The sequence below is a fragment of the Apteryx mantelli genome, chromosome Z (genome assembly GCF_036417845.1).
Source record: "Apteryx mantelli isolate bAptMan1 chromosome Z, bAptMan1.hap1, whole genome shotgun sequence".
NCBI lineage: Eukaryota > Metazoa > Chordata > Aves > Apterygiformes > Apterygidae > Apteryx > Apteryx mantelli.
In genome coordinates, this window is record NC_090020.1 from 42,151,400 (window position 1) to 42,167,780 (window position 16,381).

The following is a 16,381-nucleotide window of genomic DNA, read 5'->3' on the forward strand; positions in this document are numbered from 1 at the left end:
CCCTGAGCAGTATTTAAATTTTTTTTTTTAAGTTTATATTTTTATGCCTCACTTGCACATAAAAAATGTTTTTATTATGAGAAGGGTTTTTTTTTCAGTGGGCGCAATTATTTCCCTAAATTCAGTGGCTGATTTTTTTCATATTAATTTTCTGAAAAAAAAATTGTCTAAGAATTTTCAAAACCATTTTTGACCACAATTGGGCCATTACAGCTACAAACAGCTGAACTACAAAACAATTTCTGTAGAATCTAGTAAAAGCTGGAGACAATATTTCATCATGCACACCATCCTGAAGTTAGGATATTGTGATAGTCTGTTATCCTACCACACCGTAACATAGACTTCTTTCCCCCATTAGGGATATTATTTGGAATTCACTTACCTGTATTTAGAGCTGCAAACATAATAGCTACAGTACAATGTATTCTCCTTTTATTATTTAAAGCTCATCAGCTAACAAAGAGCATGCACATGCATTACTCTGTATGGAATTTTAGCAACTGCTTTAAAAAAAAAAAATGAAACACTAGGCAGAAAAATAAGGAGCATGATTGCAGGTTGCAGATTGATAAGGTTGTATGAATCAGAAATAAGCAAGAACAGGTTTGCAGGTTGCTTTTCAAAGGAGAATTCAAAAAACAAGGCTGTACTTTAAAACAGCATTCCTCACATTCTTTTTCATCCTTCATATTTTTAAGCATACTACAGGCTAGGCATCGACAAATATCAATATTAAAGGCAAATGAAAGTACCACTAGATCACTCTAGGTCTAGAGTGATTTGAAATACATATTACTGGTATCTTTTTGCAGTCTGAAAATCTTTAACTAAAATGTACAAACTCATTAAAAAAATCTAACTGTCATTTAGGATTTCAGATCATCGATTATTATGACTTTCAAATTAATTTTTATATATTTCTACTTAAAACTATTTCACATTTTGTGTTCAAAACATTCTCTTTAGTCCCATTAATTTTACATTTGTCTTGCAAGTATAATGTTATTTTCCAAGGAAGAAATGGAATATTTCAGAAAAGGAAAATGCTTCCATTTCTGCCAAGATCTAATACGTGCAATGATATCCCAAAGATGGGTTGCCCACCTCAGCTCCTTTCTACCTCCCCAGGCAGAGCAAGACGACAGTTCTCTTTCAGTTTCCCAAAAACTTAAAATGCAAGTCAGAGGTATTGTGTTTTACTGAAGATGACATGCACACATTAAACTGACAACACCCCAAAGAAATGCAAAATGCAAGTCATCAGTTAAGAGATGTAAAATTATGAAGTCCTCCACTTACAAAATCATCATCCTAGATGGCAGCACCAACAGACAGCAGCCTTGTGGAAGCCAAAAACAAAGTGCAATGCAGGGAAGAGAACTAGAGACCAAGTCACATCTTGAATCATTTTAGTAAGTGCAAAGCCCTTTATGAATTGTTATAATCCTTTCAGAAGCTATGAATGCCAGCCTGAACGGCCATCAGGTGAAAGTCTACACTGATGTACTTTTCAACTTCCAGCCTAACAAGAAAGTGTACTTTGCAGGCATACAAACCCTGAAAATCTCACCCTATTTTCTTTACTGATGGACAACATGATCTACATGGCTCCAGTCATCCAGCCAAGGTACCCAAATTTAATGAATAAGCACTTGACAGCAGCAACCCAATGACGCTTCACAGGATTACAGTAGTCAAGCTACACAGGACTGTACCTTCTTTGTTGTATTTATGTACAATTTAATGAGCACTAATTCACTGAAAAACTGAAAACAAGTATGTATTGAACACAGATATTTTTGAAGACATTATGTGCATTCCAACACACTGTGAATGGAAATTTCTGAAAAAATTAAGGGACAAGCACAAAAAAATACTTTGTGATGTATCCAGACCTTGTTGACCTTTCCTGTTCTGAAAAATCTAAGGCTTCTTCTACCAAAATAGCTCCTGCACTCACACTGTAGACACTTCAGGTCAATCATCTAATCTGTTTTTATGGCTGCCTTAACCAAGAAAAAGATATAGTAATAGAAGACAGTGACTTTAATATGGAATAGGAAGGCCACTCAAGTAATGAAGATTGCTCAGTGCTCCAAAGTACCATAAGAAGTCAAGCCTATCATTGAAGCCTATAATTCTGAGCTGCAATTTAAGGTGAGTAATCTCAGGTCCATGTCAAAACTTCTACTACTAATCATATCACAGGGAATTCTGCATTTAAAAGGAACAGTTTGACATGGCTGTTTGTAGCTCCTTCCACAAGCTGAAAGGCTTTAGAACTTGGGGAATCAGTATCCTTTTATCTGTTCTGAGATTATTCCTGCAGAAAAAGCCTAAGGGAGGATTCTTTTTATTGTTGTTCCTGATCTGCTGCTGAAATTGATTATCAGATAGCACATGCTGAATCTGGTCTGAAGCAGTAAGTTTCTTCTTTGACAAGGGTTTCCATTTTTTATTTTTTTAAAGAGTGAAACTTGATGAAGTTTTCCTCACCATAGTACAACAAGCAGATAAATGTATGAGTTTCGAGAGTTTGTTTTTTCTTTACACTTGCTTAAATAAACTTTGACCAACCAAACACTGAATTCATCTTTTGTTTAGATGCTCTGTCACTCAAAGTTAGACATTTATAAAATCTGTAATAGTAACACATTTTGTTGAATGTCATGAATAATAAGTTTGTGGAAAACCAGAGAAAGCTACAAATCAATCCAGAAGATCTAAGGAAAAAAAAATACAAGCATAAGACTGACAGCAGGACTGCATGGTCTGTGGACAAATTTTATCTGCACATCTATATTATCAAGGCTTCTTTTTCTCAAAACCTCTGGCATGTTAGGCAAAAATCATCACAATAAGAGATGACAGAGTTTATCATTTCTCCCTACAGAACTACAACTATAGCATTAATTAAGAAAAAGTTTTAGTATAACTCTGATAATTGCTTGAAAAGTTTGGACATCAGGTGAGGAAAAAATGCAAGACAGGGATACCTGCTAAAAACACCCTGCCAGATTGTTTCACTGAAACTAACACTCTCTACTCTCTTGGTCAAGATACGGGTTCACATCCCAACTTTTACTATACTACAGAAGGAGGATCAAAGAATAATACAAGCTTGCCTAGGCCTAGGTCAATAGGATTCAAAGTATTCAATGCAAATGGTGCTACACATACTGGAAACTGTATATTTTTCAGCATCATTCCTTATTTTGTATAGACCATTTGTACAGAGAACTTTTTTTTTTTTAATTAAAGGCATAAGCTATGCATCTGAAATCCAAAATGACTACTTAAAGTATATAAAGTGTACTTGCAAAATGTTCATTTTTTGAAATAAGTTTTGCATTTAATTTATTCTTGCAGCATGGAATAATTGAGTATATGAAATGAAACTATGGATTTCTAACTGTTGAAGTAAAATTCAAACTCATCCTTAAGAACCCTCTGTATTACAGAGAATTTACCATCACTCTGTAGACTTGTTACACAATTTTTTTTCCCTCAGGCTGTTTTGAAGAGAAACTATTTGGGAAATCTACTAGATTTTTTCAAAATCACGATGAACAATGGAGTTATTTTTCCAGAAGCTAATTTCTTCTTTGAAAACATAGTATGTCCATCCAAAAACTTAAGACATCAATAAGAATACAAATTCTTAGATGCTAACCCACAGTTTGTCATAATCATTTACTACAGCTGCAAAAACAAGAAATGTGGCTGAAAAGCATAACTTGTGATGCAGCTCTGAAACATTCAGACTACGTTTTGGTTCATCTTTACTACGAAAGAAACAAGAAAACAATAGTTATTCATACAAATTACTAATAGAGGTCAAAAATTTTACAAGACTACCAAGACCTACTTTTTGGCTCCCGTTTTTGAGTTTTCTGTCTAAAAAGAAAAATTGAAAAACAGGGATCATAGTTCATTACAAGAAATTCAAATGATTATTCCAAAGTTGATTGTATGTTCAAGTCACCCAAAGCAGGGTGCAGAGGGAAATGACACATAATCCAAATATTAACTTTGTTGGCCAGCAGTCTATATAATACAATATCTCTTAAAACAAGTTCGAAACTTAGAGCTCAACATCCATATCAGACTAAACTGCTAAAAAATCATATAAACAAAGGGGATAACCAATGTACTGATGGATTGTTTCTTGGAGGCCTATCCTTTCTTGGAAGCTGCATTTCTTTATAAAATCTGAAGCCAAAGACTAATGTCCTATTTATGAAATACAGTGCAAAATGAAGAACAAAGCTTTAAGGGTAAGCCCTTCCAATGGCTGCAGGTCTACTCTGTCAAGTGCCGCTAGTGCTTAGGAAGGTTATCAGTAGTACTCTGGGTCATCTGGCTGAGGAGCAGACAGTCTTCAGTGATGCTACTGATCAAACCTAAACTTTAAGGAAGTTCATCTAATGACTCAAATGACTGAAAGAAAATCCACTGAGTGTCACTCCTGACACATACCTTACTGCCACAAACAGTGGAGAGATGGCTATTCTTCTGAATGTATTAGCTATTAACAGGAAACAACTGATAGCTCAGCTGAGTAACTCTGCAAAAGCATCACCCTAGTGAACTTCTGTGCCACTTAGGTTCTTCAGAAAACCTAACCTGATTCTGGTTTAATGCTATTTCTATTTCTAGCAGAAACAAAATTTGGGGAGTAGATGAAAAGACAGCAGAGTTAGTAGAACTCCTTTGTGAAACCAGCTGGAAAGAGTGTGGAAGAGTATACTGTGGAACTTGTGGTTATTGCAAATGGAAGGCACACCGTACTCCAGAAGACAGAAATGAAGAAACACAGAAGAGTAGATCATCTTATCCAGCTTGTCCAATCACTTACGAGCATAATTCCTGAACAAGGAGTGCTTGGTTTTCAGTAGCACTGCCATGTGGAGACACATGAGTAACAGAGGAAAAGAGAGTCCATCCTCCAAGGACTTAGTAATTTGTGATTCCTCCTTTCCTGCTGAGAGGTTTAAAGAAGGGAAGCGGTTGACTCCAGATTTTGGGTTGGCACAAAATGGGCTTCTTAACAACAATGGAGCATCTGGGAATCTTAGCCTCATTCTTCAGTGGGCACAAAAGGAACCTGAAAACTAAAGGTAAGAATTCTTCCTCTCATCCATGTTCTTCCCAAGAATAAGAGCACAGAAGAGAAGGCCCAGGACAAAATATTTTCAGAGAATCCTTCAGGTAAAGAGACAGAACCTTCAGCCTCACTGTTTGCAGGTAACAACAGCAATGCCAATTACAAGGACCAGCAACCAGATTCTGTTACATATTAGCCACATGTAGGTCAGAAGGACAGAGATGGAGGTTCCAGCAGCTAACATACAAGGCACCTTCAGTTCTTCAGAAAATGAAAAACAAATACAAAACAAAAATAAACTTAACTCCAACACCAGAACTAATGACCAGTTAGAAAGGCAGGTAGCACACACTGCATTAAAAACAAAACATACTGCTGACACTGAGATGTCTGGAACAGTATCAGTCCCTGGTATTGAGATTCCTCAACCAGCACCTCCTACCCTCAGGAGACGGTACCACTAGACACAATGGTACCTTAAACTCAGATCCTTAACATCAAGTGAAGAGACAGTGCCCAGACAGACGTGGCAAGACAACAACCAACTGGAGACCGCCGCTGATCTCAAAGAAGCATACACATCAGGCTGTACTTTTAGCAGACCTTGTGAGATAAAAGGTATTAAGACCTGTGGGGTTGCTTTTTGTGTGTGTGTGTGGGGGGGGGGTTAAACTTGGTTAGATGAGATAGAGCCTTAACAAAGGTGAGGGAAAGAGAAACAGTGCGTGAAACACCTCAGGATTACCAGAACCCAGTGCAGAAACAAGTTCTCTGCCAAACCCTCCAGACTCACTGTTTTAAGCTGAAGTAAAGCAAGCAGGGACAAGGACCAGTAAACAGGGCTGAAAGAGAGCACCTAGGCCTTTCACTTTTAGTGCGGGACTTGCATGACTAGAGAATCACACAACGTTTTGATAATACAAATCCTTATCATTAAAAATTTTTTGCTTTGGACCTCTTTTGGGAAGAAAAAAATATTTCACAAAAATCTCAAAATAAAAGCTAGTGAAAAAGGTTTCTGGTTAGGCATAACAGAAAATGGGAAAGCTATAGTCTACAGACTGTAAGGACAGAATGTGTCATAGCTGACTGGAACAAATAACTTAGCACCCATTCTTGAGCCTTAAGAGAGCAAAGTGACAGTAATGGCACAAAATTACAGCCGATTTTAATCTGACTCTTCTGCTTCATTGGGGCTCTATTTTTTTCCAATGTATTTTTTTCTTCTTCAATATTTAAAGTGACTTGGAAAGATTTTTCCTCCAAAATCTGCACTAGGTAAACATGCATTAAAAACAAATCATAGACCTATGGAATCCTCGAATCATGTAGACTGGAAGCGATACCTGGAGGTCATTGGTCCAACCCCTGCTCAAAGTTATTTAGATTTATTAGATAAAGCTGCTCAAGGCCTGGCCTACTCAAGGATTCAGCTCCCCCTGTCCTGCTGTTTGATTACCCTTACAAAGTAGTATTAGGAAAGGTCCTTTCTCTCCTAAAATTCTTAAAACCATCTCAGCTTCTTGACTTTTCTGGTAACATGGTTTTACTAATTCTGCAATCAGACAACCAGAACTAGTCTCCAAGAAAAACATGTAATAGACAGGCCTTTAATAACCTTCAGAATATTTTTCTGCATAAAAGACACAATTAATTACCTCATTATTTTAAAACACTAGCAACAACGTTAACACACCTTAGTACAGTTACAAACACCCAACACACTTAGAATTGCCAACAGAAAGAGCCAGTTATGCCTTCCAACAATCCTGATACGGCAAATACAGTTACTTTAACAGAAGGATATTGAGAAACGTTTATCCAATGCCACAGAGAAAACAGTGAGAGCTACAATGAGAACTCACTTTTGATGAGAGCACTATTTTAAAAATATTTTTCTAAACGTCTGACAAAATCTGTATTTAACCACACTAAATTCTAGTTTTCCCTCGAATGTAAGGTTCATAGGACAGTTTATATACATACTTCACATGTGACATATGACATGACCGTAGTTTAAGCAGATCTACATTTATAAAGCCTTCCTTTTTTAAAATTAGATATTTATAGGATAGTTGCTCTAGGCTTTAATAGAAACAACTAAATCACAAAGCAGAAACTTAGATCAAGAAGAAAAGCATTACAGAAGTTATTCTGGACCTCAGGATAATTTATCATTATCCGAATTTAAAACATGAAGGGTATTTGCTTTTCTAAAGGGTTCTCATACTAATAGAATTGAATAGCAGCAAAATAATTTTACAGTGTCTAGAACAAACACTTAGAAATCCACATGCATAATAATACTTATATTCATGAAGCAAAACAAGCAGCTCTCCAAAGATGTGAAATACTTCTGATCTTTCCAAACCATGGTCAAAATAATTTTATATTTTATATTTAAAATTGGTTTCAAATGAAGTATTACATTAGTGCTTTTTTTTTTTTTTTTTTTTTTTTTAAGAGGTCCAATTCAGCTGCTGCTGTGATTACAAAACATTGCTTTAAATTTTGATGTCATGGCTTGCAAACAGAAGTTTTTCTCTTTCTACATATGCGAAAAAAACACACATTGCAAACTGCATGTAGAGGCCTAATACTAAATCTAGTGTCTTGCCTGAAGATTTGGTAGGACTATGAGTACTGAAGGCAGTAAGGGATTTGGAAAACCCCACACATTCCATGGAGAACACTACTACCTGATGCGGGCTAGGCATTGGGAAGTGCCTACCTGCCAAAGAGAGAAAACATACTGTATTTGTAAAAAGGGAATATTCCTGTTGGGACAGAACTGGAAAGCTTTAAAATGAACATAAAAACTATAACAGTACTAAAAATGTGCTAGTTAACTTAATTCCTCACATTACAGCAGCTGTTCTACTTTGGCACTTTATTGCAGTATCATTCACTTGTTTTAGACTCTCTTCTATAGAATACCCATGTCAGTGATTTTAAATCTTTTTTCCCTTGGAGATCTAAAAGCATATTGAACTGACCGAACAAAAACTGTTCTAAGCAATTTTTATTACACTTTCAGCAGTCAAATCATTTTCTAAAAAAGGTAAAGGTTTAATATAAATAAAAGAATAGAACTAACCAGTTTTTGTCTTTAATTGCACCTGTCCTCTGCTGGGAGTATGAGCTCCTCCTCCAAAGACAGCAGACCACATTTTGTCATTAAGCGTATGAGCCATAATTCTATACAACTCATTGCTGGAATGTGTTGCTAGGCCATGGATGAACAGACTAAGATAAACCGCAGTTAGAATTTCACATAGTAAAACTGTGAGACCTGACTGGGCTTCTTCACCAGCAGAATTCAAGAGACGTATTAGAGCTGTTATACCTAAAATGAGGGGAAGGAGGAGAAAGAAAAACAGACAAACACTCCCTTGATTATATGATCTCATTGGCATTTTGAGTGACAACCTATAATAGTTACTACACTCCTGCACAGAAAAAAAATTGTTGTTTCAGAGGAAACTGGAAACTCCAAAAGAAAGCAAAATTTTGCTTATATTTAGCAGTTTATTATAGCTTGTCGTCTTCATGTATTAGACTAACAGCTAATAAGATGCTTCAGAACAAGTGAAACAAATCACAAAAAAGGCACTCCAATTTTGGGATATATCTTAAATAAAACTGCCAGTTTAACCTGTGCTGAGACACTGTGATACAACAAGTAATTATGCTACTTTTATTAGTCTTCCTTCCCATGTCTCTCAAATCCTCTCTTCACTTAATTCTTTTAGGAAAGAGTTAGCTCTAAGTTTAATACAGTGCTCCATGATTTATTTAATACACTGCATGCACTACCTGCACTTAATATAAAGGTATTAATTTCCCTATGGACTTTCCTGTGGTGCTTGTTTCACGAACAGTTTAACTAACTGCAGCATAACACTGTAATTCGAAATGCTGTATTCTCACTTTTCAGTGATAGAATAACCCATTAATTATAGGCATCAACTCAGAATATCCACTGTCTGACAAGTGCTCTTCCTCCTGAGTACTGAACATTTTGTAATTTTTTTAATGTTCCTAAGAAAAGTTTCAAAGTGTCAGATGTGGCTCCTACTATCTCACTTCGTGCACACAAGAAGTTAAAATATGAAAAACAGTGGCCAAAGATTCTAGTTCACATGATAGTCTCCCATTTGCACAGAAACCATGTGAGGCTATTCAAAACCAGAAATTAGTTCAAGGTGATGTTAACTATAAGCACAACTGCTTGCAGTCCCTTGTCTCATTCACTGCATATCTAACTCTGCAACTAATGAAAACACAGACAACAATTTGATTTCTCTCCAAAACCTGTGCATTCATGGACAGAAAGGTCTACTGAAAAGAAAAAAGTCTATAGCAGCAAATATAAAGACAGTTACATTACCCATGATTACATAGTATAGATCACCTGTGATTAAACAGAATAAAGGAGCCAAATTAACTTTTCAGTGCTCAAACCCATAATCTTGAGGTTCTCAAAGTTTTTTCTTTTTTTTTAGTGTGAAATGTACTTGGTGAAAAACAAATCCCACTATATGAAGGCATATTTCTTGGTTATGCTTACATTAAAATTATTGCTATAAATTGAAGCTCATATAGATATTTTAGGTAGCTTACACACTAATGGGACCAATGTAGGTTCACAAGCAGAGATCCCAGCATGGTTTAAGTATTCAAGTCCTAAGGGCCTGTTATAGCTATGGCAGAACATAATTCTGTGTAAACTTTCTATTTGTCAATAGACTCAAGTTACCTCAATAAGCATACATAAGCTACAATCATATCTGCCACAGAGCACAAACTTACTTTAAGATAGCCTATCAAGTCATTTTCAAGTATATGAAAGCAAAAGACTGGTAAGACTGATCTATGCCTGTAGGTGGAGCAAAAAGAGCACAGGACAGCACATCTCCTTAGTTTAAGTTTTCTTGCCCTTTACTAGAGACCAAGCTAACAATTTTTAGTAAAAGAAAGCAATGTAAGTTTGCTTCAGCTAGTGAATAGACTGATCTACCAGGTTACAGCTTCTTTAAAAATATATTTATTTATTTATTTATTTTATTTTTACTAAACAGTGTTACAAACAGTAAAAGAAAGTCCACAGCATAGCTACGTGCTCTTACAGCAGATGCAGAGAGTTAAGTTTTCCTTAAGAGGAAAGAAACAAAGCAACTCTGAATACCTGGCCACTGAGAAGGTGATGTATTGGGAGTCACTGTTTCATCCAAGCTTGTTGTTCTCAGAGAATGACGCTGAGTTAGAAGCAATGTCTGATACACTGTTCCGGTGAACTGATTTGCTTGTAATGAGCTGTGAAACAAAGAACTGAGATGTCATAACTATTAAAAATAAATAAAAAGAAGTTTAAAACTGCTCAAGTGATAGCCCTTGCTAGATGCAGGCAAACTTCAGTACTGACTTTTGGTGCACTACATATTATGACATTTCTATAATGAGACAGTATCTTCACTGTTCTCTAAAATTTGCTTTTGATGAATCTTTACCTGTAGCTGTGGCCATCACAAAGACATTGGTAGATGCAAGCAGAGAGTGATGCTGCTAAGGTATGCATTACATATATCTGGAAGACAAAGTTTTATAGAACAGATTACACTTCAAAATGAACAGCTGTTAATATCATAGTACTTGAACATATACAAATTTGTAACTGCAAAACAAACGCTGAATACAGAAGAGATACAAGTGCTTATAGCAAAACTCACTGACAAAGTATTCTTCCCTTCAGAATTCTTCTCAGTTAAATCTACTCACTTTGCACTGAAAGGGACAGGGGAAGCACTTGCACAACTCATCAGCCTATAATCACAGCTCAGCTCTACCTGCAGTGTTCTTTGATTAAGAGACAGCAACATCTTAAGCCACTATACTCACAGCAGTCAAAAGTGATTGTACTCCTATAGAGTACTGATACCCTGGCTCAGAACACAAAGGCTTTACTTCAGAATGAAGACTGTAAAGCAGCTTGGTTTTGAACAATCCTTGCTGTATCTCTCAACAAGAAACACACACACACACGATTTACTTAGTATCACACTGAACATCACTATTTTTGTCATAGCTGATATATCTTATATATCACAAAATACATTTATGTGAAGAGCTAAAGAACCTGTTGATCAAAAAGATTCAGTTAAAAATTAAGTTTAATATACACATTTGTTTGTTCCCTCTCAAATGAAGCACCAGATTAGTAACTGAACAATCAATCTCTTGAGGCTCTCTAGAAATCCCCAGTATAGTAAACTGGATCTGGGACCTAATATATACAAAATTTCAGAATATACTCAGCCCAAAGCTTTAGGTTTAATTTTCAGTCCCAGACTAAGTACAGGAGAAGCTTTATGCAAACATAAAAAAAAAAAAAAATTGTATGAGCACATATATTGTTTCTCAGAAATGTCTGAGTTCTCTTCACTTTGCAGACCATCAGTTTTTGTATCTCAAAGCTATCAATTTTATTTAGGTCTAAGAGAGAAAACACAGAATTTATTGTTAGAGAAATTGTGATCATATTGACATAAAAGGCAAATGTGACACTGACAGTGTAGCACAATGTTTTCCATAACAGATGTCATCCTGGACAAGTATCCTCATGAGAGAGGCCAATCTACTTCAGCTTGTAGGGATCAATGCTCAGCACCTCAAGAATGGGTAATAATTTTTCAGTGGACATTGTTTTAACACAAACTACAAAGAAATATTTATGTTCCAAAGTTTTACTGCTTGTCACAGGTAGGCACATCAGGAAGTTTTCACGCTGTCAAAAAACATTCATGAGTAAGCAAACTAGATAATAATCACACACACAAAAAATCCAAATGACTACAACAAAAATACACACCTTGTTGTTCTGAGCATCTGGATGAGGTGGCGAGTCAAGGTTTATTATGGCATGTAATATATCATGAGTTAAGTTACCAAGATGTAGCAGTGGATTAGCCACCACTGTTTTGGCACTAGCTGTGCAAGCAAATAGGAGAGGTATGGAGCTTTGCTCTGGCAGAGGGCTAAGAGGAGTCTGTACTGATTGTTCCTAAAAACAAGCAAAAGGAAAAAAAAGTGATAGTACAGCTTCTTAAGAAGAAATTTTATAAGTGGGGAGGGGGTTTCTAGAAAAATCATAAAATATCAGATTGTTATAAAACAGGTATACACTATAAAAGAATTATTCATTTCCAAAATAACGAGATATTCAATCTATAACAAAACTGAAGCAAACGCAAATTAACCCCTCCCCACATACCTGCTGAGATTCCTGCAACAGCAGAATTAATTCCATTCTAACAGATGCCAAGCCTCCACCATGAGAGCCATGAAGTATACAGTAACTAAGAAACATTCTTAGGAGTGACTGGTATTTCAGAAGCCACTGACGTCTTTTCTGAAAGTTTTCTTTCTGTAGCATGTTTTTTTGCTGGTCAGGTAAGTCTTCAGCATTTTCATTTAATGCAACTTCTTCTGGCATCACAGCAATACCTGACTGTATCTCTTCCACTTCAGCACTGTATTCACAGGTTTTCTGAAGAGCTACCACTTCTCTTTCAAGCCACTGATAAAGCTGATATCTCAGCTTCCCACCGTCTACCTCATAACCAGTGGATAGTGTACGAAGCTCTACAGTAAGAATTTTCAGGCATGCTCTAAACTTCAGCTGTGCTGAAATTATATCTTCTGATGGACTTAAAACATCTTTTTCATCAATTGCACTAAAAGATTCTGTGTAGCTAGAACTTATTTCATCTAATTTTTCACTTTTCTTCAAAGGTTTTAGCTCTTTCATTACCAAGGAAGAATCTTCACTCTCATCATCTTTGTCACTGTCCCATTGTAGTTCCAAAGGTTCATCTTGGAATACTAGACTTGGCTGACTCCAGTCAAACGAAAGAGCTGAACTTGAATGTTTTCCTGATGAACAATCTGAAGATGACCCTAGACCATTCAACACTGGCTGTGACCAGTCAACAGTTGAAAATTGGTCTTTCATTTCCAACCCTTTAACTGGAGAAGATGGTGAAGAGTCTTTACTGGTATCCATTAAACTAGGGGAGCTACAGAATGGCTTTGACCTCTTAACTACTTTTGGCATCTTTGATAATACCTCTAAAGCCAACATAGGACAACCAGCTTTTAAGTGAGCATAGGCAGTAGTGAAAAACAGTCTTCTCTCCCCTAGGTTGATTTTGTCAGCTAATCCATTTTCTACCGTTAGACAAACACGTGTGGAAGATGCATCAGAAGAGCCAAAATGACGTCTCAACAAGAGGGGATGTGTTCTTAGGTAGTTATAGAAGTTAAACACTGCAGGGTTACAATTTGATGAGCCTTCTCCTTCATCTGAAAAGATATTGCATCATGAGGACAATCTACAATTCTGTATGAAATAATCCATCTGCAAGTGTTATCTTCATCAGAAGGCTATTAAGTCTTAATATTCATTTTACTGTTGACTTAATTGCATTCCCCTTTTCACCTTCAGCATTTAAATACTCATAGAAGAAAAAGAGGAGAAAAAAAAAAGACAGACAGACATCATAAGACCTAATCACTACTAAAGGAAAGAAAAAAATTGCAGGAGCTTGAATGGGCATGCAAGACCCATAATTTGAAACAACTATCACTTCATTTCCTTGCAGTCAGACTAGTTCTGCAGCAGTCAAGAGGAGACCATGTTCTTGTTCAGAGTTTAGATTTCTCAAGTCTTCATTGCTAAACCACTGTATAATAAGATACTACATCATACCAAAATCTCTTACCCCAGAAAATGATATTTTATAAGTTTTGGATTAGTCTTTCTTATTTCATCTATCTCTTAACAAATACCACTTAATGAAACTAGGAAATCCATAACACACATACGTGTTAATACCTGCATTATACACAACAAATGAAGTGGGCAGCAATGCAACACCTACAGATTTTGCTTTCATGCCCAAAACAAGCCTAGAAAACCAGTTACCATCTTATTCTGATATTTTACAAATGGATGATCAGAAAATCATTGGAAAGCTATGAGCATCAGCATAGGATGATTCACATAGCTTTCAAAGAGTCTGGGTTAGCTGAGATATGCCCTTATTGTTTGTTGTCTGGTGTTACGGCACAACTAACTACACATAATAGAAAGAGGTGCATGAAAAAAGAGCAACTATTTAGTAAGAAAACAATGCAAAATCCCACAAACAAGTCACTAAACCGATTAAAGAAAAACTAGTAACATTTAACATAGATTTTACGCAGGAGGATGCGATCAAGGTGAAAACAATTGAACAGTATCACACTAAATATCAAAACAATCCTTTCTATGGCAGTGTATGATTCTGATCAACTCTTCCTAATGACCAAAAACTACAAAATAGTATGTCTACTAGACTATACTGGGTAGCTTCGCAGTCAGAAATTTTTCTTAGGTTGTTATAGAGTCACTAATTTAGTCTCTTCATTTTCAAGTTCCTGCTACAAAAACAGCTGAAGAGCTAAATCACTGCAGAGTCATTCTCATTATACTGATATTAACATATTTAAAGGATAAATTAAGTACCCATTCACGCTGTAGAGGATAATCACAACAAAGTCATACTGAATACTGTAGCAAGGTATACATTTTGTTTGTAAGTTATTTACTAGCAATGGTGAGCAACTGTGCAGTACACCGTCATGTTCAGACTATACTTTACAACAATACTACCTAAATGCATAAACAGTTAAAAATCAACCCAACAGCCAGAATATTCATAGTCTTACCACCTTCATCTTCAACAGAATGTTTAATCAAAGTGTCAAGAGCTTTGCTATAATCTTCTAAAATCCAGTAAGCCATACTTCGTAGAAAAGGATCACAGTGCATATTTCCTGGGCTATCTTTTCCAGGAGAGACACTTCCCAAAATTCTCTTCTGTAGTACAGATTTGTAAGTACTAGATACTTCAAACTCCGACTCGTAAAGTCTTGATATTATGAGAGCCAATTGAATATCATTCAGTTTTTCAAGGCAGACCTAATCAAAAATATATTTACAAAACCCAGTATTATAATTTCTCCGCTGGTTAAAGTGATCATAAGACAAGACGCAAATCTGTTCAGCTGATAAAAGTATTATCTCAAGTCCATAAAATAAATTAGCAGGAACTATGCATAAGAGCAGTGGCCAACTGTTATGTGCAAGATCTAAATTATGATTTCCTCACTAAGTCTGACATGACACTGGATCTTTGAAATCATATGGCTTCAATAAATCATTGTCAACATGTACAGGCCACTTTCTGAAACTACACATTTTGATTAAGAAGCTTTACAAAACAAATTGCTCATTATCACACAGTTGAATTCCCTTCAAGTTGTTATATTACTATACACAGACCCAGGAATTACTTTTTTTGTGAAAGGATTTTGGGAGTCAACACACATCACTGCCAAAAACCCTTCATTTTCAGATGTGGAACCTTCTAATGCAAATCAGCATTGCTTTCAGATGTGACAGATCAGAGAGTTTGAAAGCAAGTTAATGGTAGATAGATTTTATTATGGAGAAATGAATCATGGGACTTTTTGGTAACACTAAGGTGAGAGCTAAAACAGAAACAATACGCAAACATCAAGGATTTGTATTTGCCATTGACATATGGGAGGGGAAGGAGGGAGAAAGAGACAGCACAAACTGGAAACTTCAAAAGTTATACTAGTTCAAGCTGAAAGGTTCCCCATGCATTTCAGACACTTTCAATACATTCTGTAAATTTAGAACACTAAATATAACAGTCGTAGACCTTAAGTCCAATTATTTTATTACCTCCACTGCATCCTTTAAGTGTCCTGCCAACAAGAAAAATGCTGCAGAATGTTCAAAACGCTGTTTGCCAAGCAAAGAAAAAGCATTCTTTAATGCTGCTTTACGCCACCTGTCCTCAGTAAAATTATTCCCAAAAAACTGTGTCATTTTAGTATCTTTTTGGGACCTGCAGATTGAACATAATTGACAAAATTATATATTTTATTAGATTATTTTGGCTTTTGATTTCCTCAGATACCAGCAGAATTTTACACAAGTCGTTTCAACAGAAAATGCAGAGGCTATCACAACACAAGGAATGTAAGAGACTTCATTTTTTAGAAAGGAACAAAAACTAAGTACAAAACCTAATGTTTTTGCATCAGAAACAAGTAACTAGATAGTCTGACACAAATACAGAAAAGCTCACTTGTCCTAGGTGAGTTCTTAAGAGTAAACTATTTTAAAAAAGCTTGGGC

At 36.0% G+C, this 16,381-nt stretch overlaps 1 protein-coding gene across 6 annotated transcripts in view; it reads right to left on the reverse strand.

Moving 5' to 3' along the window:
* DMXL1 (Dmx like 1) overlaps nt 1–16,381 on the reverse strand; it is an 85,551-nt gene that overhangs the window by 23,456 nt on the left and 45,714 nt on the right. For 3 of the 6 annotated variants that reach the window (XM_067315823.1, XM_067315822.1, XM_067315820.1), the window contains exons 22-28: nt 15,924–16,089; nt 14,879–15,131; nt 12,381–13,471; nt 11,979–12,170; nt 10,621–10,697; nt 10,299–10,426; nt 8,208–8,456 (exon numbers count right to left, since the gene is read on the reverse strand). In XM_067315823.1, the coding sequence (XP_067171924.1) occupies nt 8,208–8,456; nt 10,299–10,426; nt 10,621–10,697; nt 11,979–12,170; nt 12,381–13,471; nt 14,879–15,131; nt 15,924–16,089 (2,156 nt within the window). Of the gene's footprint in view, nt 1–7,563; nt 7,842–8,207; nt 8,457–10,298; nt 10,427–10,620; nt 10,698–11,978; nt 12,171–12,380; nt 13,472–14,878; nt 15,132–15,923; nt 16,090–16,381 lie in introns of those variants that run through there. The other 3 variants (XM_067315826.1, XM_067315821.1, XM_067315824.1) reach the window with 2 other exon arrangements.